Source organism: Pelophylax lessonae, assembly GCF_965119305.1.
Source record: "Pelophylax lessonae genome assembly, chromosome: 4".
Taxonomy (NCBI): Eukaryota; Metazoa; Chordata; class Amphibia; order Anura; family Ranidae; genus Pelophylax; species Pelophylax lessonae.
In genome coordinates this window covers 390587050-390612125 of record NC_138771.1, presented here as the reverse complement: position 1 = coordinate 390612125, position 25076 = coordinate 390587050, and the positions used below count along the sequence as shown (strand labels likewise).

The following is a 25076-nucleotide window of genomic DNA, read 5'->3' as shown; positions in this document are numbered from 1 at the left end:
TACTGATCATATCAAAGTCTGTACTATTATTTCATACCTAACGGGTGATCCACGGGCCTGGGCAGACTCTCTCTTTGAGAAAAATGATTAGCTTCTCAACTCCTATGCTTTATTCCTAGCAGAACTCGCTAGTCTATATGATGACCCCAATAGGCAGAGTACTGCCGATATTCAATTGAGGTCCTTGAAACAAGGTAGGAGACCTGTAGAAGACTTTGTAGGAGAGTTCAAAAGATGGACCCTTGATTCAGGGTGGAATGATACATCTCTGAGAACTCAATTTAGACTCGGCCTATCAGAAGCCGTTAAAGACGAGCTCGCCCGAGCGGATTTACCGGACACCCTGGATGCTTTGATACAACTCAGTATCAACATAGACAGGAGGTTGCGAGAAAGAAAGGCTGAAAAAATGGGAATGCCATTGTCCAGTCCTTCTCGGATTTCGGCCGTTGACCCTACTCCTATGGAGGTAGGAACCATACGCCCACCTTTATCAACTACTGAAAGAGCCAGGAGACGATCCAGTAATCTTTGCTTGTACTGCGCATCCCCGGATCACATGATAAGCGTCTGTCCCCTTGTCCACAAAAAAGAGGGTGAGTGTTCACATGTCCTCCTAGGGGGATTGACAACTTCATTTACTAACCCTTATCTTTTTGTTCGTTTGACATTGCAGTGGGACCAGACTAGGATTACCACTAAGGCCATGATCGACACAGGATCTTGCGGAAATTATATCGATATACGTTTTGCTACTTTAAATAAAGTACCTATTATTTCAAAACCTAAGCCTGTCTCTGTGAGTCTTATTAACGGTATTCCGTTATCTTCTGGCCCAATCACTAATCAGACACAAGCACTCCTAGTCACCACTAACGAGTCTCATACGGAGACCACTACCTTCGACCTATTATCTTCGCCCCACTTTCCCATTGTTTTGGGACTTCCCTGGTTACACACACATCAACCAACCATAGATTGGAAGAAACGGACCCTAACCTTCCTCTCTTACTATTGCTAGAGTACGTGTAACCTCCCGTCTTATGGAAAGATCCTGTCAATGGTGTCAGATGAGATTGCACCACTATGCTATCAGGATCTGTCCGAAGTTTTTCTTGAGAAAAATGCTCAAGTACTGCCTCCCCATAGGGATTATGATTGCACAATTGATCTACTCCCAAATAGTAAATTGCCTTTTGGTCATGTTTATCCTCTTTCGCAGGATGAACTTTCCCATCTCAAGGAATACTTGGATGAGAATTTGACAAAAGGTTTTATTAGACCTTCCACTTCTTCCACAGCTGCAGGACTTTTTTTTGTCCGCAATAAAGACTCAAGTCTCAGGCCTATTATCGACTATAGGCAATTGAACACCATTACAGTAAAAGATCGCTATCCTTTGCCGCTTATCCCTGAACTCATTGAACAAGTGCGTGGAGCTACCTACTTTTCAAAATTGGACCTGAAAGGGGCATACAATCTAATCCGAATCCGTGATGGAGATGAGTGGAAGACAGCATTCAGAACCAGATACGGATTGTTCGAATATCTTGTAATGCCATTTGGGCTATGTAACGCTCCCGCAGCCTTCCAACGATTCATAAACGATATCTTTAGAGACTTACTTGATGTCTGTGTTGTGGTATATCTGGACGATATACTTATTTATTCACGATCCTTGTCTGAACATATAAAACATGTAAGACTTGTGTTATCCAGATTACTCACACACAATCTATACGTGAAACTAAAAAAATGCTTATTTCATAAAGAAGAAGTATTATTCCTAGGATACATCATATCCAAAACAGGAATCAAGATGGATATGAGTAAGATATCCTGTATTCAGGATTGGCCTATACCAACCACCCGCAAAGCATGACAGCGATTCCTTGGATTTTCAAACTTCTATAGGAAGTTCATCAAGAACTTCTCTGCCATTGTGAGACCTCTCACACAATTCACAAGTATTAAGAAACCATTTAAATGGTCAGATGAAGCAAATGAAGCTTTTCGCTTGTTAAAAACAAGCTTTACCTCTGCTCCCATACTACGACATCCAGACCCATCCCTCCAATACATTCTGGAAGTAGATGCGTCAAATATGGCAGTAGGAGCAGTACTCTCCCAACGACCAACGAATACTTCACCACTCCATCCAGTCGCCTTCTTCTCTAAATCTCTAAGCAGCCCAGAGGTGAATTACCCAGTGGGTGAAAAGGAACTGCTTGCTATAAAACTGGCTCTGGAGAATTGGTGACATCTACTTGAAGGCACCCGATTACCAATACTCATATATACAGATCATAAAAATCTTCAATATCTTCAGACTAACAAAACCCTCTCCCACCGGCAGGTACGATGGTCACTATTCTTCCTAAGATTTAACTTCCTAGTGACCTACACACCTGCAGACAAGAATAAAAAAGCGGATGCGCTATCACGATTAACTGAAGATAATTGCTCCGAAATCCCTTCCGTTCCTATAATACCCTACAAGTGTATTATTGGGGTTGTCCGTTCCTTGAAGGAAGAGATTCTGCACAGTATAGGTTTGGATTCACCTCCACCACAACTAAGTGCTGATGCAGAAGGCTTCCTCTACTACAACGACAAACTCTACATACCCCCTACTATGCGCACCAAGATCTTGGAATTGTCACATGATTTGCCTATGGCAGGACATATGGGTATGACAAAGACCCTTAATTTGCTTACCAGGCAGTTTTGGTGGCCTGATATGAAGACATCTATACAAAAATTTGTCTCTTCATGCAACGTCTGTGCCAGGTCCAAAATTGACACTACAAAACCATCCGGTCTACTATGCAGTCTACCAATACCCCAGACTCCATGGGAAGTTGTGTCCTTGGACTTTATGGTAGAACTACCACCTTCCAAAAGATTTAATACCATTTTAGTGTCAGTGGACCATCTGACAAAGATGGCACATTTCGTTGCTATTCGCAGACTACCTTCGTTCAAACAAACAGCGGAACTACTGATGAAACATCTCTTTAAGTTACATGGAATTCCAAAAACTCTTTTGCCTGACCGTGGGTCACAATTCATCTCCAAGTTTTGGCAAGAACTATGTCACATACTACGAATTGAGCGAAAGCTCACTTCTCCCTACCATCCTCAGACCAACGGACAGACTGAAAGAGTCAACCAGTGCATCGAGCAATATTTACGTTGCTACACATCATACCTACAGGATGATTGGGTGGATCTCCTCCCTCTGGCAGAATTTGCCTACAACAACGCAACCCACAGTACGACCAAACAGAGTCCGTTCTACTTGAACTATGGGTTTCATCCCACTATTCTTCCACCACGCATCCTTCCATCAAGTAACCCAGTAGCCTCAGACTATCTTACCCAAATAAAAGACTCTCTGGGTTTACTTAATACTACCATCTCACACGCTCATAGTCAACAAAAAAAGTACTATGACCTTCATAGAAGACCTTCTCCTCAGTATGCTATTGGGGACCTTGTTTGGCTATCAACAAAAAACTTAAGATTAAAGATCCCTAGCAAAAAGCTTGGGCCTCTATTCTTGGGACCCTTCCCAATCAGGAAACTTACTGGAAAAGCTGCAGTACAGCTCACATTACCAACAGACCTCAAGATACATCCCATCTTCCATGTGTCGCTACTGAAGCCCCATGTTCCTGACCAAGGAATAAGGCCTACCATCCCACCTCCACCTCCTGTACAAGTTGAAGGCGGAGAAGAATATGAGATAAAGGAGATTCTGGATTCTCGTATCCACAGAAGAAGACTCCAATATCTAGTAGAAGAACTATGGGCCCCAAGACGACACCTGGCTGGATACCTCTGATATACATGCCCCTAGGCTGATTCGCAATTTTCACGCAAAATACCCGGAAAAACCAGTTCTAGAGGCCTTCCGGAGCCGGCCTTAAGGGGGGGGTTCTGTAATGTTCTGGTACCTCTGGTACCCTTATTCCACTTTCCAATTCAGTGTATGCGTCCCACCATTCTCTTCTGGTAGGTGCGCATACACCTTTAAGACCGATGCTGTCATCACTGAGCGCCGCAGAGCGGCTATTTCAACCGCCAGCGTTCTCACTCACATGTTCGTTCAACCGTCATGGTTGGATCGTCCCTGCCTGAAGTCAGCATACCAGATGTTACTCGCTCCTGTATCTCGCTACCTGAACTTGTTCCATATCTGATCCTGTGTCTCGCCACCCGATCACTCCCGGCATGCTGCTTTCACCCTTCACTCTTCAACCTGCCTTGAAGCTCATATGCTTACAAGCGTACCTCGCTGTCGGAACCTCACTACTGATCCCTGTATCCCGCTACCGGATCACTCGCTCATACCGAACCTCTCTACTACTGCTTGCTATTAGTGATAAGTACCCCGCAGGGGAATCCTCCATAACCTTCCTACTAAGCTTACACTATCTAGATCTGCATATTAAGGATTGTTACTATCATCTGCACTATTATTTAGATTGCTAGCTCTTGAGCCTACTAACATCTATCCTTGCACTGGGTTAGTCTCTCCTGTATGTCATCTGCTATCCTACCACCTACTACCATACATGATTGCTAACCTATCTGCATCCTACCTGTTACCATCTATACTCTCATGAACATTTCTCTCAAGTGCTGTTCACCTATTGACACTGTTCATACCTGTCTCTTCAGCTCATCACCACTATACTGCTATATACATCTATCACTCCAGGAACATCTTATTGAGTGTGTATATTTGTATGCTGAATCAGACAGACCACAGTGATGAGTCTTGGGAGTTGGAATTGGTATTTCAACGTATCTCTATATGACTGCTGAGTGGAGTTTTTCTGCAGCTGCAAATCCATCTTGTTTCAGAAAACGCAGGAGCGTTACACTTCCAGCACATGGAAGTCTTATATTGTGTGGTGTGAATCTTTTGGATTTCCCCCACATACCTATTCGGTGACCCGAATCTTGGTCTGTCTGCAACAAGGGGTTGAGCAGAAACTGTCCTTGAGCACTATCAAGGGTCAGTTTTCAGCGTTAGCAATCTTCTTTCAGAAACCTTTGGCTAATCATTCCTTGGTGCGGAATTTCATCCAGGGGGTGCGACATCTGGCTCCGCCAGTGCGCGCACCCTTACCACCTGGGATCTTAATTTAGTGTGGTCGGTTCTTCAGAAACTTCTCTTTGAAGATATTAGGGAGATTCCCTTGCTTACATTATCCCAGAAGGTGGCCTTCTTGGTGGCCATTACTTCTGCACGCAGGGTGTCAGAACTGGCCGCATTATCTTGACGTTCCCCATATCTGGTGGTTCATAGGGATAAGGTGGTTCTTCTTCCAAATCCATCCTTCCTTCCTAAGTGGTTTTCAGGGTTTTCATCTGAATAAAAATATTGTGTTACCTTCCCCGTGTCCTAAGACTAGCCATCCTTGGGAGTTTGCATTACACTCCTTGGATGGGGTTCAGAAGGATACACTTGACTACAACGAACTTGTTTTCGTAAGACGGACTCACTTTTTGTGATCACGGATAGCCCTTGAAGGGGGTTGCCTGTGTCTGCCGCGACCATATCTAGATGGACCAGTCAGACGGTGGTACAGGCTTATTCTATTAAGGGTCGGAATCCTCCGTTCCCTGTTAAGGCGCACTCTACTCGGGCGCCTAGTGTCTCCTGGGTCTTCCGCCATCAGGCGTCAGCGATCCAGGTTTTCAAGGCGATGACTTGATCGTCGGTTCATACCTTTACAACATTTTATAAAGTTGATGTGATGGCATCGTCAGATGCCTCTTTTGGCCACAAGGTTCTGCAGGCCGCAATCTGAGGAGACTGTTGGTCTACCTCAAGGGTTTGTTGGGTGTTTTACTTAGGTCTCATCTTTTTGCTTGATGAGTCCTTGATGCTTCTGGTTGGCTCCGGTTGGGCCTTCTGGATTTTGATTTCTGTTATCCCACCCCTCATTTGTGGTACTGCTTTGGGACGTCCCGAGTTGTTATTAATCAACGAGGACTACGTCTGTCAATGAGCGACAGAGAAAAATGGATTTTTGTAAAATCTTACAGTAAAATCCTTTTCTCTTAAGCTCATTGACAGACGTAGTACCCGCCCCTCTGTTTTTGAGTTGGGTTGGGTTAAATTCTCTAAACACTGCTTTGTGACATAACTGATTTGCTGTAGCAGGAAGTGAGAGGATATACCCTCTGGGACTGCCCCTAGGGTGTGTCCAGAACGTTTTCTTTCCTGTGTAGTCCTACTCCTGTAGAGGGCAGTATAACCCGAGTTGTTATTAATCAACGAGGACTACGTCTGTCAATGAGCTTAAGAGAAAAGGATTTTACGGTAAGATTTTACAAAAATCCATTTTTTACCTCACTCAGTGCATCCGAGTGATCAATAATGGTGTACAATGATCCAACATCCGCTGTGATCATTATACATTCGGAGGAGCTTGGCAATGTATTAAGTATTTATATAATATGTTTTGTGTCTTTGAGGAACGATTTGGTTTTTTGTACGACCGGCTGGAGGAAAAAATCTATGTATTGACCCAACCTGGCCGTGATGGAATAGATCCCATTAACTATGGGACGGCCAGGTGGGTTTTCCAGCTGTTTGTGTATTTTTGGCAGAAAGTATATTATAGGCCTCCTACAGAATAAGGGGTCTAAATACTGGGCTTCTTTATGGGTAAGAACTCCACTCTGTTCACCTTTTGTAGTTATACCATGTAATTCTTCTTTGAACTCTAACATGGGGTCTTTAGACAAGATCTGGTATGTGGAGCGATCACCCAGGAGTCTCAGCATCTCGTTTTTGTAATAACTCCCACTGAGTACCACCAAACCCCCCCCTTTATCTGCCGGGCGTATGACGATATCACTCCTGTTTTCCAAAGATGCAATACCTCTTTTAATACACAATGGGTCATACGCTTTTTTATATTTTAATTTATCAAGGTCACTACACACCATGTGTTTAAACACATCTAGGTGCTTAGTGTCCTGTCCAGGCGGATTGAAGGTTGATTTTATTTTATTTTATTTTTTTATTTTTTTTTTTAGGGAGGAGTGATGGTATGTAGAGGAGGCGGAGTTACGGGTAACAGGATTAGACAAAAAATATTTTTTAATGCTTAATTGTCTAGTAAATTTCTGTATATTAACATAAGTTTGAAATTTATTCAAATTCCTGATAGGAGCAAATTTTAACCCCTTATCCAAGACTTTGAGTTCGTCCTCCGTAAGGGGAACTCCACTCAAGTTATATATTCCTGTACCTATCTGGGCCTCTGTCTTTTTGGTTCGTCGTCGTCCTCGACATCCTCTCTGTTTTTTCTTTTGCCTATACTCTGATTGGCATTTTCTGATTGATATTGATTCCCTCTCCAATTGTAATTCTGGATTGGGGTTCCTGGGACTGGGGACTGGAATTGGGTCCGTGGTCCCCTCCATGGGGACCTCCCTTCCTCTAAAAAATATTGCTGGTCATTATCCTCAATATCTCGGAGGGGGGTAAACCTATTCTGTGATGGTATTTCTGAATAGGTCTATATTGGGCATAATTTCCCTGTGTTCTTTCGAACACTACATCACCGCTAAGCTAATTCCACGTCGTTTAAGGTGGGATGACCCTCCTAACGATGGTCTATTGGATAACGAGTCCCTAAAAGATTGGGAGGATATCTTTACCAATAAGGGTTTAGAGCTCTTAGTATTTTTATTAAATCGGGAAAAAAAAAAAAATGACCACATTAGAAACTCAAATAAAAGATATTAAAGATAAAGTGGAGTTGGTCAAACACCATCCAGACTTAACTAAATTAACGAATGACTTGAAGCTAAAAATGGAAAAATGGGACAGAGAAGTACAAGAAAAAAAGAAAAGTAAATTCCAGTGAGATTTGGCAGATTTTAATGGAAAGGATATTTATAAATGGCAACTATCGTTCCATATAAGCCAAGAGTCTCCACAAATGGAAATTAGTGAACCTTCCCAAAGCACCAGTAATAGTGGGGTATCAGAGACAGTCCCTAATAAGAAAACTTATTATGTCCCTATACCAGCTCCCCATGACCAACACACCCCCAGAAACAATTGGACTAATTATAATAGGAAAGGAGGTGGAAGAGGGAGAAAAAGTTCTTTTAACCCTCCCCCTCCCAATAATAACTATCCTCAGAGATCTGTCAATAATGGAGGTGAGGGTTGGCAGGTGGTGAGAGGGAGAGGGAGAGGAAAAGGCAGAGGGAGAGGAAGAGGGAGAGGAAAAGGCAGATCCCAACAGGGAAATTATGCCCAATATAGACCTTATTCAGAAATACCATCACAGAATAGGTTTACCCCCCTCCGAGATATTGAGGATAATGACCAGCAATATTTTTTAGAGGAAGGGAGGTCCCCATGGAGGGGACCATGGACCCAGTTCCAGTCCCCAGTCCCAGGAACCCCAATCCAGAATTACAATTGGAGAGGGAATCAATATCAATCAGAAAACGCCAATCAGAGTATAGGCAAAAGAAAAAACAGAGAGGATGTCGAGGAGGACGACGAACCAAAAAGACAGAGGCCCAGATAGGTACAGGAATATATAACTTGAGTGGAGTTCCCCTTACGGAGGACGAACTCAAAGTCTTGGATAAGGGGTTAAAATTTGCTCCTATCAGGAATTTGAATACATTTCAAACTTATGTTAATATACAGAAATTTACTAGACAATTAAGCATTAAAAAATATTTTTTGTCTAATCATGTTACCCGTAACTCCGCCTCCTCTACATACCATCACTCCTCCCTAAAAAATAAATCAACCTTCAATCCGCCTGGACAGGACACTAAGCACCTAGATGTGTTTAAACACATGGTGTGTAGTGACCTTGATAAATTAAAATATAAAAAAGCGTATGACCCATTGTGTATTAAAAGAGGTATTGCATCTTTGGAAAACAGGAGTGATATCGTCATACGCCCGGCAGATAAAGGGGGGGGGGGAGTTTGGTGGTACTCAGTGGGAGTTATTACAAAAATGAGATGCTGAGACTCCTGGGTGATCGCTCCACATACCAGATCTTGTCTAAAGACCCCATGTTAGAGTTCAAAGAAGAATTACATGGTCTAACTACAAAAGGTGAACAGAGTGGAGTTCTTACCCATAAAGAAGCCCAGTATTTAGACCCCTTATTCTGTAGGAGGCCTATAATATACTTTCTGCCAAAAATACACAAACAGCTGGAAAACCCACCTGGCTGTCCCATAGTAAATGGAATCGATTCCATCACGGCCAGGTTGGGTCAATACATAGATTTTTTCCTCCAGCCGGTCGTACAAAAAACCAAATCGTTCCTCAAAGACATAAAACATATACAAATACTTAATACATTGCCAAGCTCCTCCGAATGTATAATGATCACAGCGGATGTTGGATCATTGTACACCATTATTGATCACTCGGATGCACTGAGTGCGGTAAAATGGGGTTTATCCCAATCACAGTTACCCAGAAAGCAAATTAGGTTTCTTCAGAGGAGCTTAAAGTTTTGTCTTAAGAAGAACTATTTTTGGTATAATCACAGTTTCTATTTGCAAGTCAAAGGAGTTGCGATGGGGGCTAAGTTTGCTCCCAGTGTGGCCAACTTGTTTATGGCCCACTGGGAGGAAGAAACAGTGTTTGAGGACCTGCCCCCACAGCTCATATGTTACCGTCGCTATATCGATGATTTATTCATGGTATGGCAGGGTGACATGGTTGATTCTGGAAGTTTTTATGAATAGACTAAACAACAATGAAAAAAATATTGTTCTTACATGGAACTTGCAACATGAGAGTATAATTTTTTTTTTTAGATTTGGAAGTGTATAAAGCAGATGGTGCTTTTAAAACCCGCAATTATTTTAAACCCACAGACAGAAATTCTTTTATCCCCCTTGACAGTTGCCATCACAGACAGTGGCTGTGTAACATCCCTCGTGGACAGTTTACACGTTTAAGGCATAACTGTACCACTGAGGAGGATTTTATTACACAATCGGATGTTTTAACAGGAAGATTTTTAGAAAAGGGATACGATAAAAAGGATGTGAAAAATGAGCTTGAATGGGTTAAAAACAGTCGGGACCATCTTTTGGATAATTCCAGATCTAGAGAAGTGGATACGCAATTCCGAATGGTCTTAGATTACAATATCCAACATAAAAAAGTCAAAAAAATCATCCGTAAACACTGGGCCATTCTGAGAGAGGATAGGGTATTGGGCCCTGTCTTATCAGAACAGCCCAAATTTGTTTACAGGAAAGCTCCATCCCTCAGAGACAAAGTGGCCCCGGGAGTAGTTGACCCACCCCAAGTGAAGAACAATGGTATATTTCCCTTCCTGGCAGGCTTTTATGCGTTCGGGAAGTGTGCTACTTGCAAAAGTTGCAGGAAAAATATCAAAAAACTTAAGGAATTTGTATCCACAGTCACACAAAAAAGCTATAAAATTAAAAATCTAATAACGTGCCACACAAGGTGTGGTTTACATGTTAAAGTGTGACTGTGGGTTACAATACATTGGATGTACTTCACGAGCTCTACACGTACGTGTTGGGGAACATGTCAATAATATACGGAAGGGGCTTATTACTCACAGTGTATCTAGGCACTTTAAAAATTACCACCATAAAAATCCAAGCACCTTAAAATTCTGGGGGATTGAAAAAGTGAGTTACCATTGGAGGGGCGGCAATTTCATCAGACAATTAAGTCGTCGTGAATCCTTTTGGATTTACGAGGCTAAGGTTTTAACGCCCCTAGGATTGAACGTCGACTTTGATCTGAATTGCTTCATTTCAGACAGATAGTTTTATGGTAATTTTTTCTTTTTTAATATTAATTCTCTTTTTTAGTATTAATACTTTTTAATACTGTTTTAGTATATTTTATACTATTTTATTGGGTTAATGTACAGTTTTACATGTTTTTATGTGGTCATAATGTGTTTTATGTAAATTATTGTATTTAATATTGTTCCCTATGCAAGTGAGCAGAGTGCTGCCACCTGGTGTCTGGTTGTTAATATAGCCGTGCGACCTATAAGACCAAAACAGTTTAAATCAGTGATTGAGTACAAGTTTGTTTTTTAATAATATTAAAAAACTTCAAGCAGTTTTCAAATGGTTCTTCCTGTAAAGAAAGACACATGATATTAGTCTGCCGTAATAAGTGATTCTCCGGCCGGTTTCCGAGACATGTGTACGTCTCCATAGTAACAAACGCAATTGTAAACACGGCCGTTTAAAGATCATGACTTTAGCCCGCCCTTCTATCTCTGTCTTAGGAGACGTTCTGTCTCCATGGCGATGGTGAAACGCCGGACGTGACATAGTGGGCGGAGCTTAGGGATAATACAAAAAGCCGGACCTTCGACCTATCACCATCCCCGCTGAAGAAGTCTACGCCCACCTGACGTAAGGCGTACGGGGGATTGGTCAATCGGTCCTACGGCTGTTAACCAGGAAGGAACCAGGCACCATCCAGCACGCTGCACGCTCTGCAATTACTATGCCTGTCAAGGTTTGATACAATGTAAGTGCAATATATTTCGAGTGAATAAAGGTTTCATTATTGCAACAGAGAGCACTAGATTTCCCCCTTCTTTTCATTTATGTATCTTGGGATAACTTGGAATCGAGTGTGAGTTGTACTTGCTGCAGTGATATCCTTATCTGTGCTGACAAGTGCTGGAGGCTTGGTCCTGCCTGTATCGGAATAACAAGTGTTGGTTACCGTGGAGATTATTTATGCTTTTTGACCCTGCAGGGTCATGTTCTGGAGGTGAGAGGCAGATATTGCTTGGTGGAGGGAATTTGAGCACCGAAGTCACACCTGTTGTCATTTCACCAGATCACAAGTGGACTTTTTCATTTCTCCCGTCTATTATCACCTCTTATATGAACTATCTCCTTTTAGATATGTTTTAATATATTTATCATTATTGGTTCAAAGTGGTTTTACCCAATGATTGAATTCCAATAACATATTATGAACAGACTGCGCTACACTATTTAATATTTATTATTTATATAACATACCAAGGATTAGTAAGGATATTCTGTGATCCTTTCGTTTATTTATTAGGCACTGAGTGCTTAAAGTGTGGCAGGAGGGTGTCACCACTATTGCGCTACTGATTTTTTGCTTTTCCCTGGCAGAGGATCTTGTTTTCTTTCAGTTTATTTAGTTTAAGTAGCAGCATATCATTAAGCTCGTCATCTCCTAAAGCGCTTGGGTTATTCATAATTTCTCTAAACAGAGTGGTTGTGGGTATTTCTTTTACATGGCTAAACTTAGTTTTCTTCTTTTTGATCTCTCTTCACACAGATTCTCCGGAAGAAACGAGGGTTGATCAGGCGAAGGACCAACCCCTTTCACGGGCCCAGCTCCAGACTGAGAGTGGTGAGTCTCTCCAATGTCTCTGTTTAAATATATAGATAGCGGGAGAGAGAGAGATCTCAATGTAAATATAGTTTTTGATAGAGAGAGAGATATGTGCACATGTAGCCTATCTAGCAATTGGACACAACACATACCATTGTTACAAATGTTGGTTTCTCTTAACCTGTTGAGGTTTACATGGCAGGTCTTTTACATTGTTTTTGGTGAACAGTTAATAAAGTCAGAAGTCATCTTGTTGAACCTTTAGAACCATTTCCCGCGGACAGCTTATTGTCTATGCTTATGGCCCTTTAAAGTTGTTTCACATTTGGGAGAATATTTGCTAAAACTGGAGAAACTAGTGAGTATTTATCTTTTAGGCCAAACAAAGCGCTTCCTCCACTGTCATTTCTACCATCTTCAGGCTTCAATGCTAAGAGATGAGAGACCACACCTCAGCTTCCTCCTAGGAGCTGGGACTCCTCTCTTCCATCACACCTGATTAATCAAACCATTAGGTCAATAGCAAACTCTGATCCTGTGTGGATTGAATTGGACAGCATTCCCAACATAGATATATCCATGGAGATTGCATGTAACAATTTCATCTTGTTGGCCAAGGAATTCACCTTACATGTGCCCTAAACATTTTTTAGAATTAACCTTTTGAATCTGACTATGTAGACCATCAATCTATCATGTCTGAGCAAGAATGTATGTTAAATAAGGCAAATATGCTACAGTGCCTGGTTTTAGATGTGGTGGTTTTGTGAATCCTTTGTTGATGCATTTTGTCTCCAGGTAATTATCTTCTCTCTTTTTCTCCACGGTGGCGACGGATCCATCGCTGAAGGAAATGAAGGAGATGCTGCGGTGGGCCGTCCACCACTTTCAGGCCTTGGAGTGACAATATGGGGTTGGTCCTTCCCCTGATCAGCCTGATTACCTCAAGCACTTTTAATTTTATATTTATTTTTTTTTACAAATTTTTATTTTTAAAAAAAAAATAAAGTTATACATTTTGTACCAATTCAAGTGTCTGACTGTCTCTCATATTCAAACTTTTTCAGGTTTTCAGCCCTCGGATTTTAAGGGGAACCCCACGCCAAAATTCAAAAATAAAAACGACGTAGGGTCCCCCCCAAAATCCATACCAGACCCTTATCCGAGCATGCAGCCTGGCAGGCCAGGATGGGGGGGGGGGGCAGCGAGCGAGCACCCCCCCCTCCCTGAACCATACCAGGCCGCTTGCCCTCAACATGGGGAGGGTGCCCCCCAAAGCACCTTGTCCCCATGTTTATGTGGACAAGGGCCTCTTCCCAACAACCCTGGGCTGTGGTTGTGGGGGTCTGCAGGTGGAATCTGGAAGCCCCCTTCAACAAGGGAGCCCCCAGATCCTGCCCCCCATGTGAATGGGTATCAGGTACATCGTACCCCTACCCATTCACCCAAAAAGTTTCAAAAAGTAAAAAACACAGAATACAGTTTTGGACAAGTCCTTTATTCCAAATCAAATTTCCAAAATAGTGTCCCTCGATGTAAACCCATCATCAATCATGACGCCCAACGGACTCGAAAAATAGAAAAAACACAAAAAATGCTTTGCCTCTCCTGAGGCTCCCCGCTGTCTGCCAATTTGGATCTTTGACAGCCCTTTTCCAGGCAAGGGGCAGGACCACCCGGTTACATCACCCGGTGGCACCACCCCGTCTGACATCATGTGGAGTTAGGTGACGTCAAAAGGGGGCAGGATCACTGGGTGGTGGAAATGGGTGGCCCCACCCCTTGCCTATAAAAGAGCTGTCAAAGATCTAAATTGGCAGATGGCGGGGAGCCTCAGGAGAGGCAAAGCGTTTTTTGTTTTTTTCCAATTTTTAGGGGCGTCGTGATTGACGATGGATTTACATTACATTACACTACATTACAAATTAGCGTCAAGTTTACAATGATCATGCATTTGAGCACTATATATATTTTTGAGATTTCTGTAATTAGTCACTTCCCTACTGTAATATAGTAAAATGACAGCGGCAAAGTGGTCACTCTGACACACCGCATCTCCGATCCCGGTAAAGAGCCTATGACGTAGACTCTTTACCATGTGATCAGCTGTGTCCAATCACAGCTGGTCACATAGTAAATAGGAAGGGCCATTGATCGGCTTTCCTCAGTTCGCGCCTGACGGGGGGGGGGGGGTCTGTGCTGGTAATCAGAGCATTGATTACCAGTGCAGACCCTTGCAGGATGCCACTAGAGCCACCAGGGATTGCCCACTTATGACCACCAGAGATGCCCACCCATGCCACCTGGGATGCCAATCAGTGCTCAGGGACTCTGTTAGTGCCCTCCTCATCAGTGCTGCCCATCAATTCCATCTATCAGTGCCACCCACCAGTGCCCATCATTGCCATCCATCAGTGCCACCCTCCAGTGCCCATCATTGTCCATCAGTGCCCCCTAACATTGCCCATCAATGCTACCTATCAGTGCCACATATCAGTGCCGCCTATCAGTGCCCATCAGTGCTGCATATTAGTGTCTCATTAGTGCCACCCCATCAGTGCCTCCTCATCAGTGCCTGCTGGTGCGGCCTCATCAGTGCAAGAAAAAACATATTTATTCACAAAATTTTATAACAAACCAAAATTTAATTTTTTTTATCAAACTTTTCGGTCTTTTTTTATTTGTTTAGCAAAAAAGAAAAAACCTTGCGGTGATCAAATACCACCAAAAGAAAGCTCTATTTGTGTGAAAAAAAATGACATAAATTTGGTGTAGGTACAGTCTTGCATGACCGCACAATTGTCATTCAAAATGCAACAATGTTAAAAGCTGAAAAATGGCCTTGGCGGGAAGGGGGTGTAACTGCCCTGTATGGAAGTGGCTAACTATTGAAGCATGGGACTAAATATTCCAAAGGTAATTGAGCTCAGTTCAATGGTTTAATGGTTAGTGCTCCTATCTATAAACACTGAGAGCATGGGTTAAAATTCCAAGTATGCCATCACCTCCTTAAATTTTAGACCGCTGTAAATACTGAAACTTGTCAAATGCCTAATTGCAACCGGCACATATGCGTGTCTGTTTCTTGAATATACGTGGCCATTTACATGCAATTTTATGTGATGCAGCCAATGTATTACTATGTGGCAAAAAAATAATAACACACAGGGTGTAAGCATGGTTGGGACTCAAACTCATGACCTAGCAGTCTTTGTCCATGAGCATAAACCACTATACCAATGTGCTGAATACAATTAGACATGCCTAAAAGTTTAGGATGAATAAATTATGAAAATTGATAATTAGACAGCAGTGTAGTCTATTATTAAATCTAAAGGTTAAAACACATAAGATACATAACTATACATAAAAAATAAATGTAACCATAATAGAAGACATTGCTGTGTAATACTGATTCAGAATAGAGGAATTTCCTTTTATCGCAACCGTAAATTGGTTAACTCCAAACCCTTATTCACTATAGCATGTAGTTGACGTTTTAACTCTGGCAGCTTCACCTAATTAAGGTGTTAACGACTCTAGCTTGGAGTTATTATTGGAGAAGTGAGCCACTCTATTCCTTTCTCTTACTGATTGACTCCCCCCGTAACTATGTAACTTTGTAATATTGTAATGTACCATACATAGAAATGGATCTGTCTTTATTCTTAAAGAAGATGTAATAGAATAAGTGACATAGTTCAGGTTCCTCTTTACCTATTTTTTTTCTTCTATCAAACCTTCTTCACACAGACAAGACAAGTGCACTCTGTACTTTGGAATTATTTTTTTTCAAGTAGTAAAAACATTTCAGAGCTGAAGCATAGCTTCCAACTGTCCCTGATTTTGAAGGACTGTCCCTTATTTGGAACAAACTCCCTCTGCCCCTCTTTCCTCCTCATTTGTCCCTCATTTTGTTCTGATTTATATACAGTAGTTGTATATAAAATGCACTATTTATCAATCAAAATGTCCTACACCTATTATCTAAATTGCTCCTTTTGTTAATTCCAAAAGTCAGTATAAAGGAATAAAAGTAGTTAAAAAAAGCACTTGTAGGTTTAACCAATCATTTTTTTGTACAATTCTCCTTTAAGGGGGTGTGACAGGGTTGTGTCCCATGCCTACATACTTTTGTTAATAGGTGCCCCTCATTCCCCAAAAAGTTGGGAGGTATGGCTGAAGTACTATGGGTAAAGAAAGCATACCTATTGCTGTGAGTTAAAACCACAAGTCAGTAAAAAGATTTTATCTTACATCTTCACTGTCAGTTGAATCTATTTCTTCTGACTTTTGCCCTTCTTCACTAACAAACTCTTGTGGCAATATGTCATCCAGCCAACTTAGATCATGTAATGAAAAAATGCATTCCATTGCCTTCCGTATAACCGCAAGGGCCAGAAGCTGAAAAAAAAGCAAAAAGATAAAGAATTTAGATGAAAATTGTAAATTATGAAAATGCATGTCCAGACAAAAAAGAAAACTTATTCTCTGCTATACATGCACATTTCCTCAAATATGTCTCTACAAAACACTGCAAGCACAGAAAAATACAGATTGATCCTAACAGAAATCCAAGAAACTTCCCATTTGACTTGACAGCTTTTTTCAAAGGTGTGTGTGCTTATTTACTTTGTCAATATTTTTAGTGAATTTGCAACCAGGGGTACTATGTACTCCTAATCAATATATAGGAGCTGGATATCTCAAGGTCCTCTTATATTAAAGGAGGCTTTAAGATTCAATTAGGCCCCCTGCAGACCCCCACAACCAACAGGTCAAGGATCTGGGAATGAGGCCCTTGTCCTGACATGTATAAAGGGTCTGGTGTGGATGTTTTTTTTTTGGGGGGGGGAGTGCATACTGTTTTTGTTTGATTGTTTTTTCATCTTCAAAGCATGTGGCCTGGTGTGGGTCAGGAGGATGGGGCACATGCTTGCTGCCTTCCCCCTGCTGGCCACCCAGACTGCATGCCGGGATATGAGTCTGTATTTTGAAGTTGACCATGTGCAAAAAATGCCCCCCTCTTCTATACCAGGCCCTTATGGGAAGTCTATTATGGAATCAGATGCAAAAAAAAAAAAATGGTCCATACTTGACCTATTGATATGATTTTTTGGTGGGAACCCTCTGACATAAACACAATGATCTGTGTTGACAAACATTTTTCCACAAATTACACCTTTCCAGCTAGCTGCTGAATGTCAACAAACTGGCTGGTGATGCTGGCTGACATAATTAACCATATACTGTATGGTCATGAACATGTTGGCTGGTCAGTGACATCACCTAATATTCCCCAGACATTTTTACAAACAGAAGACTGCAGGGAAGGAAATTTAATTTAGCTGCAATATATATATAGAAGTCAATTATTCTGGAGACCATCCTACAGGCTTTCCACTTCATGTGCAGGTTTAAGGCATCTCCCAAGCATAATGTTTAAAGGAATTGTGTATTCCTCAATGAACATTTGTTTTTTTTGCAATGGAACAGGCACCTACGCCAGTGCCCAGCTACCCATGTCCTTTTTTACCACAATCTTGCAAATAAACTTGAAAAAGACAAGAAAAAGCAACTACATTCAGCTCCCATAGACATCAGAGGGGCTTGGGTGTTATGTTTTGGGATTGCACTTTTTTTCAATTGTTTGATGATCGTCCATTAAACTGAACTTTGCTTCTTTCGGCCATCACTATGTAACATGTATGTAACGCCGAGTGCTCCGGGTTCCGTGGCTTCCCCGGAGCACTCAAGGCGTCCTGCGGGCTGCAGCGCTCCGGTCGGCGTCCCCGACCATGAGCGCTGTTCCCCCGCATTAGTGGAACTCACCCGCCGGGTCCTCTCTGCTCCCGGCGCACGCCGGGTTCCTTCCTCCTCTCGGCGCGCGCGGCCCCGCTCCCTAGGGCGCGCGCGCGCCGCAGCATGTAAATTTAAAGGGCCAGTGCACCACTAATTGGTGCCTGGTCCAATCAGCCCAAATTCAATAAAAACCCACTTCCCCTTCCTGTCCTTGCCGGATCTTGTTGCCTTTGGTACCTTGAGAAAGCTTTTGGTGTATCGTTCCCTGCCTGTGTATCTGACCTTCTGCTGTTGCCCCTGACTACGAACCTTGCCGCCTGCCTTGACCCTTTGCTCCGTCTGATCTTGCTTTTGCCTTGTCCTTCTGTACCGCTCCTGAATCAGCTGTCTTTGAGGTTGAGCCGTTACCGGAGGATACGACCTGGTTGCTACCGCCGCAGCAAGTCCATCCCGCCTTGCGGCGGGCTCTGGTGAAAACCGGTAGTAACTTAGAACCGGTCCCCTGGTACGGTCCACGCCAATCCCTCACTGACACCGAGGATCCACCTCCAGTGCCATCACCTGCCGCCAGTCCGGACCCTGACAGTAGATCCGGCCATGGATCCCGCTGATGTGCCCCTGCCTAGTCTCGCTGACCTCACTACCGTGGTTGCCCAGCAGTCCCAGCAGATTGCCCAACAAGGACAACAACTGGCACAGTTGACCGCCATGCTGCAACAGCTTCTTCCCGCACCGCAGCAGCTGCCTGCTTCTGCTTCTGCTTCCGCTCCACCTCCGCAGCCTGTGGCCGCCACCTCCGCTAGAATCCGTTTGTCTCTCCCGGACAAGTTTGATGGGGATTCTAAGATGTGCCGGGGATTCTTGTCCCAATGTTCCCTACACCTGGAGATGTTGGCCGACCAGTTTCCTACGGAACGATCTAAGGTGGCCTTCATGGTCAGCTTATTGTCTGGGAAGGCCTTGGCCTGGGCCACGCCACTTTGGGACCGCAATGATCCTGCCACTGCCTCCGTCCAGTCTTTCGTCTCTGAAGTCCGCAGTGTCTTCGAGGAACCTGCCCGTGCCTCGTCAGCAGAAACGGCCTTGCTAAACCTCGTCCAAGGAGACGCTACAGTAGGCGAATATGCTATACAATTTCGCACACTGGCCTCCGAACTGTCTTGGAACAACGACGCCCTCTGCGCAACTTTTAAAAAAGGTTTATCCAGCCATATCAAGGATGCTCTAGCCGCACGAGAAATACCTGACTCCCTGACGGAACTCATCCAGTTGGCTACTAGCATAGATATGCGCTTCCTTGAAAGACGCCAGGAACTTCGCCAAGAAAAGAATCTTGTTCGCAACAGGCGTTATCCACGCCTGGCACCTCTCTTCCAGCAACCATTGCAACCGGTTGCTGCGCCTCCCGCCGAGGAGGCCATGCAAGTGGATCGGGCTCGCCTGACCCAGCAAGAAAGGTCTCGCCGGAGGAATGAGAATTTATGTTTATATTGTGGGAGTTCCGAACATTTCTTAAAGGACTGTCCAGTTCGTCCACAGCGTCAGGGAAACGCTCGCACCTAGTGAACGTAGGAGAGGCGTCACTGGGTGTAGAGTCTTCCTCTCCACGTTTGATGGTTCCAGTACGGATTTCTTCTACCGCTAAAGTCTTCTTCCCTGCACAGGCCTTCTTGGACTCTGGTTCTGCAGGAAACTTCATTAGAGCCTCCTTCATAAACCGCTTTAACATTCCTGTGATCCGTCTCGTCAAGCCTTTCTTCATTTCTACAGTTAACGGTGAGAATCTAAACTGTACCGCGCGTTATCGCACAGAACCTGTGCTCATGACCATAGGAGTCCTCCACCAAGAGACCATTGAATTTTTTGTTCTACCGAACTGCACCTCTGACGTCCTTCTTGGCCTGCCCTGGCTCCAGCGCCACTCTCCTACCCTCGACTGGACCTCTGGGGACATTAAATCATGGGGGCCTACCTGCCACACTCATTGCCTCAAGTCGGTACCTACTAGACAAGTCTCCGTTTCCTCACCATTGCTCGGTCTTCCTAAGGCTTATCTGGACTTCTCTGACGTCTTTTGCAAGAAGCAGGCGGAGGTCTTACCACCACATAGACCCTATGATTGTCCCATTGATTTGCTTCCTGGTACCACGCTACCCCGTGGCAGGATTTACCCTCTTTCCATCCCTGAAACCAAGGCCATGTCAGAATACGTTCAGGAGAACCTTAAGAAAGGTTTTATCAGGAAATCCTCTTCTCCTGCCGGAGCAGGATTTTTCTTTGTTGCCAAAAAGGATGGGTCACTACACCCATGTATTGACTACCGCGGTCTTAACAAAATCACGGTAAAAAATCGCTACCCTTTGCCTCTCATCTCGGAACTCTTTGACCGTCTGCGCGGAGCAAGGGTCTTCAACAAGCTTGACCACAGGGGCGCTTATAATCTCATCAGAATCCGTGAGGGAGATGAGTGGAAAACCGCTTTTAATACCAGAGATGGCCACTTTGAGTATCTCGTCATGCCGTTCGGCCTGTGCAACGCTCCTGCAGTCTTTCAAGACTTTGTCAACGAGATCTTCGGGGACATGTTGTATACTTGTGTAGTGGTCTATCTCGACGACATTCTAATCTTCTCCTCCACCCTGGAGGAACACCGTCGCCATGTTCGTCAAGTGCTCCAGCGCCTTCGTGTCAACCATCTGTACACCAAAATGGAAAAATGACTTTTTGAACGTAGCTGTCTGCCGTTTCTGGGATACCTAGTTTCTGGACAGGGTCTTCAAATGGACCCTGACAAACTCTCTGCAGTCTTGGATTGGCCACGCCCCTCAGGCCTTCGCTCTATTCAGCGCTTCCTGGGATTCGCCAATTATTACCGTCAGTTTGTTCCCCATTTCTCCACTATCGTGTCGCCTATTGTGGCCCTAACCAAGAAAGATGCGAATCCGAAATCCTGGCCTCTCCAAGCTGAAGAAGCCTTTACTCGTCTTAAAGCCGCCTTCGCCTCCGCTCCAGTCTTGAATAGACCTGATCCGCTGAAACCATTCTTCCTGGAGGTAGATGCCTCCTCTGTTGGAGCCGGAGCGGTTCTTCTTCAAAAATCTGCTAAAGGGAAGAACGTCACCTGCGGTTTCTTCTCAAAAACTTTTTCTCCCCCTGAAAAGAACTACGCCATCGGAGATCGTGAACTTCTAGCCATTAAATTGGCACTGGAAGAATGGAGACACCTTCTGGAAGGATCCCCTCACCCGATCACCATCTATACTGACCACAAAAATCTCTCGTACCTTCAGTCTGCCCAGCGCCTTAATCCACGCCAGGCCAGGTGGTCATTGTTCTTTGCCCGATTCACCTTCCAAATCCATTTTCGTCCTGCTAATAAAAACATTAGGGCGGATGCCCTATCACGCTCCACCGATGCCTCTGAGGATGAAACCGTTCCTCAACACATCATTCCTCCTGAGTGTCTAATTTCAACTGCCCCTGCTTCACTGGTACCAGTTCCTCCAGGGAAAACATTTGTTCCTCCACGTCTTCGCCTGCGGACTCTCAAATGGGGTCACTCCTCTCACCTGGCGGGTCATGCTGGAATTAAAAAGACGACTCAACTAATTGCCAGACACTATTGGTGGCCTTCCTTTGAGAAAGATGTGACGGAGTTCGTTCGGGCCTGTACTGTCTGCGCACGTGATAAAACTCCCCGCCAGAAGCCTGCAGGTCTTCTTCTCCCTCTGCCAGTGCCTGAACAGCCTTGGTCCCACATAGCAATGGACTTTGTCACGGATCTTCCTGTATCCCATGGCAACACAGTCATATGGGTGGTTGTCGACAGGTTCTCTAAAATGGCACATTTTATTCCGCTCCCTGGCCTCCCTTCTGCGCCACAGCTGGCAAAGCAATTCTTTTTACACATTTTTCGTCTCCATGGTCTTCCAACACACATCGTCTCCGATAGAGGCGTTCAGTTTATCTCAAAGTTTTGGAGAGCTCTCTGCACCCAATTGAAGATCAAATTGAACTTCTCCTCTGCCTACCACCCTCAGTCCAATGGACAAGTGGAGAGGGTTAACCAGATCCTTGGTGACTACCTGCGACATTTCGTCTCCTCCCGTCAGGATGATTGGGTCGACTTGTTGCCCTGGGCCGAATTTTCTTACAACTTTAGAGACTCTGAGTCATCCACCAAATCCCCGTTTTTTGTGGTGTACGGCCATCACCCGCTTCCCCCCCCTCCCCATTCCCACTTCTTCTGGAGTTCCTGCCGTTGATGACTTGACCCTGGACTTCTCCTCCATCTGGAAAGAGACTCAAAAGTCGCTCACCCTCGCCTCTTCTCGCATGAAGAGACATGCAGATAGGAAAAGAAGAACTCCTCCTGTCTTTTCTCCTGGGGACAGAGTGTGGCTCTCTGCCAAATACATCCGGTTTCGGGTCCCCAGCTACAAACTGGGTCCACGTTATCTTGGGCCTTTTAAAATCAAAAGCCAAATTAATGCTGTCTCTTACAAACTCCATCTTCCTCCTTCTCTCCGTATTCACAACTCCTTTCATGTATCCCTCCTCAAACCCCTCATTCTTAACCGATTTTCCCCCAAGGTTATCGTTCCTGCTCCTGTCTCTGGGTCCTCTGACGTCTTCTCAGTAAAAGAGATCCTCGCCTCCAAGGTCGTCAGAGGTAAAAAGTTTTTTTTGGTTGACTGGGAGAATTGTGGTCCTGAGGAGAGGTCGTGGGAGCCCGAGTCCAATATCCTTGACAAGGACCTCATCCACAGGTACCTGGGCTCCAAAAAGAGGGGGAGACCTAAGGGGGGGGTACTGTAACGCCGAGTGCTCCAGGTTCCGTGGCTTCCCCGGAGCACTCAAGGCGTCCTGCGGGCTGCAGCGCTCCGGTCGGCGTCCCCGACCATGAGCGCTGTTCCCCCGCATTAGTGGAACTCACCCGCCGGGTCCTCTCTGCTCCCGGTGCACGCTGGGTTCCTTCCTCCTCTCGGCACGCGCGCGCCGCAGCATGTAAATTTAAAGGGCCAGTGCACCACTAATTGGTGCCTGGTCCAATCAGCCCAAATTCAATAAAAACCCACTTCCCCTTCCTGTCCTTGCCGGATCTTGTTGCCTTTGGTACCTTGAGAAAGCTTTTGGTGTATCGTTCCCTGCCTGTGTATCTGACCTTCTGCTGTTGCCCCTGACTACGAACCTTGCCGCCTGCCTTGACCCTTTGCTCCGTCTGATCTTGCCTTTGCCTTGTCCTTCTGTACCGCGCCTGAATCAGCTGTCTTTGAGGTTGAGCCGTTACCGGAGGATACGACCTGGTTGCTACCGCCGCAGCAAGTCCATCCCGCCTTGCGGCGGGCTCTGGTGAAAACCGGTAGTAACTTAGAACCGGTCCCCTGGTACGGTCCACGCCAATCCCTCACTGACACAGAGGATCCACCTCCAGTGCCATCACCTGCCGCCAGTCCGGACCCTGACAATGTACAAGTTCAACAACCAGTCCAAATAAATTTAGTAAATTTGTTACCATTAGTGGAAAAATAATTGCAGCAGCTGTTGACTTTAATATCCATAAAATGATCAAACAAGATATTTGAATTAGGGTGAATAGATGAACTTTCCGCAGAGGAACATGACGAAGGTAAATTAGGTCTGGCTGATGCTTAGGTGTAACAAACAATAATTTCAACCGTTCCATGAACTGTAAAATAAAACAGATAGAAGCAAAAATATTAATATTGCAATAAAACAATTTAGGATAATATTTCTGCCTATATATGAAGAAATTAGCAACATACCTGGTTGGGTTTGCAACTGTAAGGCCTAAACTACACTTTGAATTTAATTATTTATTTGCAGAAAATGTTTTATAAAAATTACCTCACCTGCAACAGATTGAGCTCAGTGCACTGTTAATGAACCAAATGTTCATACAAAGGGGAATCAAGATAATATAATTTAGACCAAAATGTTTATATCAATACAAAATGTACTGTAAATGCAGAGTAGCTCTTTTTTCTGGCTAATATGAATGAATGAAAAAATAGGCATGGCTGGTAAATAGAGCAATACAGTACATAATGAAATGTAGAAATGGTGGATAATTAAAGTTTTTAAACAGAATTTGACAAAAAAGTATTGTATCAGCTAGTTATTTTAAAAGCAAATAAAAATTACAAACATATCCCCCCCCCCCTCTTCCTCCTTTACCCCAAAACTGTGAAAGTGGACATACACTGAAGTGAAATCCTTGGCTCCAAAATAGAAGTTAAGCAGTAGCTTAAATACAGGGATGTGACAATACAACAATCATACCAGAAATGCAGCAATGTTAACTCCTAGCTTACATAATTATCACGGTGTAGTAATAATATTATGGAACTAATAAAAGGATCTATATAGTATATAGTAAAGATGTGTAGCACTGCCCCCTAGGGAGCTGCTGAGATTGGATTCCCCTGGGTTACCCATAGCAACAGTCTGTAGAAAATTATCACTTTAACGCTTTGCTTAGACAATGAACAGTCCAGGTGAGTTGGATTTTGTGTTTTATTTTGAACTGGGATGGGAGAAGGGATGAGTGGGAAACTCCAACTATGAACTATGCACAAATCTTGAGGACAACTCACTGTAGTGTATGCGGCAAGGCCGCTGCTTCACTTTGCCACAGAAGTAAAGATAGATTAATAGGCTCCTGTTAAAGTTACTCTTTAGGGTCTCAACTTGGCACCCGTTTCTCACTTGCTGTGTGTGCTAGCCCCTGTCCACTGACTCTCCACGGGAGTGGTCCCCTTCCTGGGCAGACCCCTGGCAAGCTTCCTGGTACTCACGGACACTGTTTTTCCCTAGGTCGCTCTGCCCTCAGCTTCACTGG

At 44.1% G+C, this 25076-nt stretch overlaps 1 protein-coding gene across 1 annotated transcript in view; it reads right to left on the bottom strand.

Annotated features, from left to right (window-relative positions):
* The window catches only part of SLC4A9 (solute carrier family 4 member 9), a 1068229-nt gene that overhangs the window by 85549 nt on the left and 957604 nt on the right, over positions 1–25076 (bottom strand). The window contains 2 exon segments of the mRNA XM_082254102.1: positions 16670–16816; positions 23730–23903. Coding sequence (XP_082110228.1) covers positions 16670–16816; positions 23730–23903 — 321 coding nt within the window.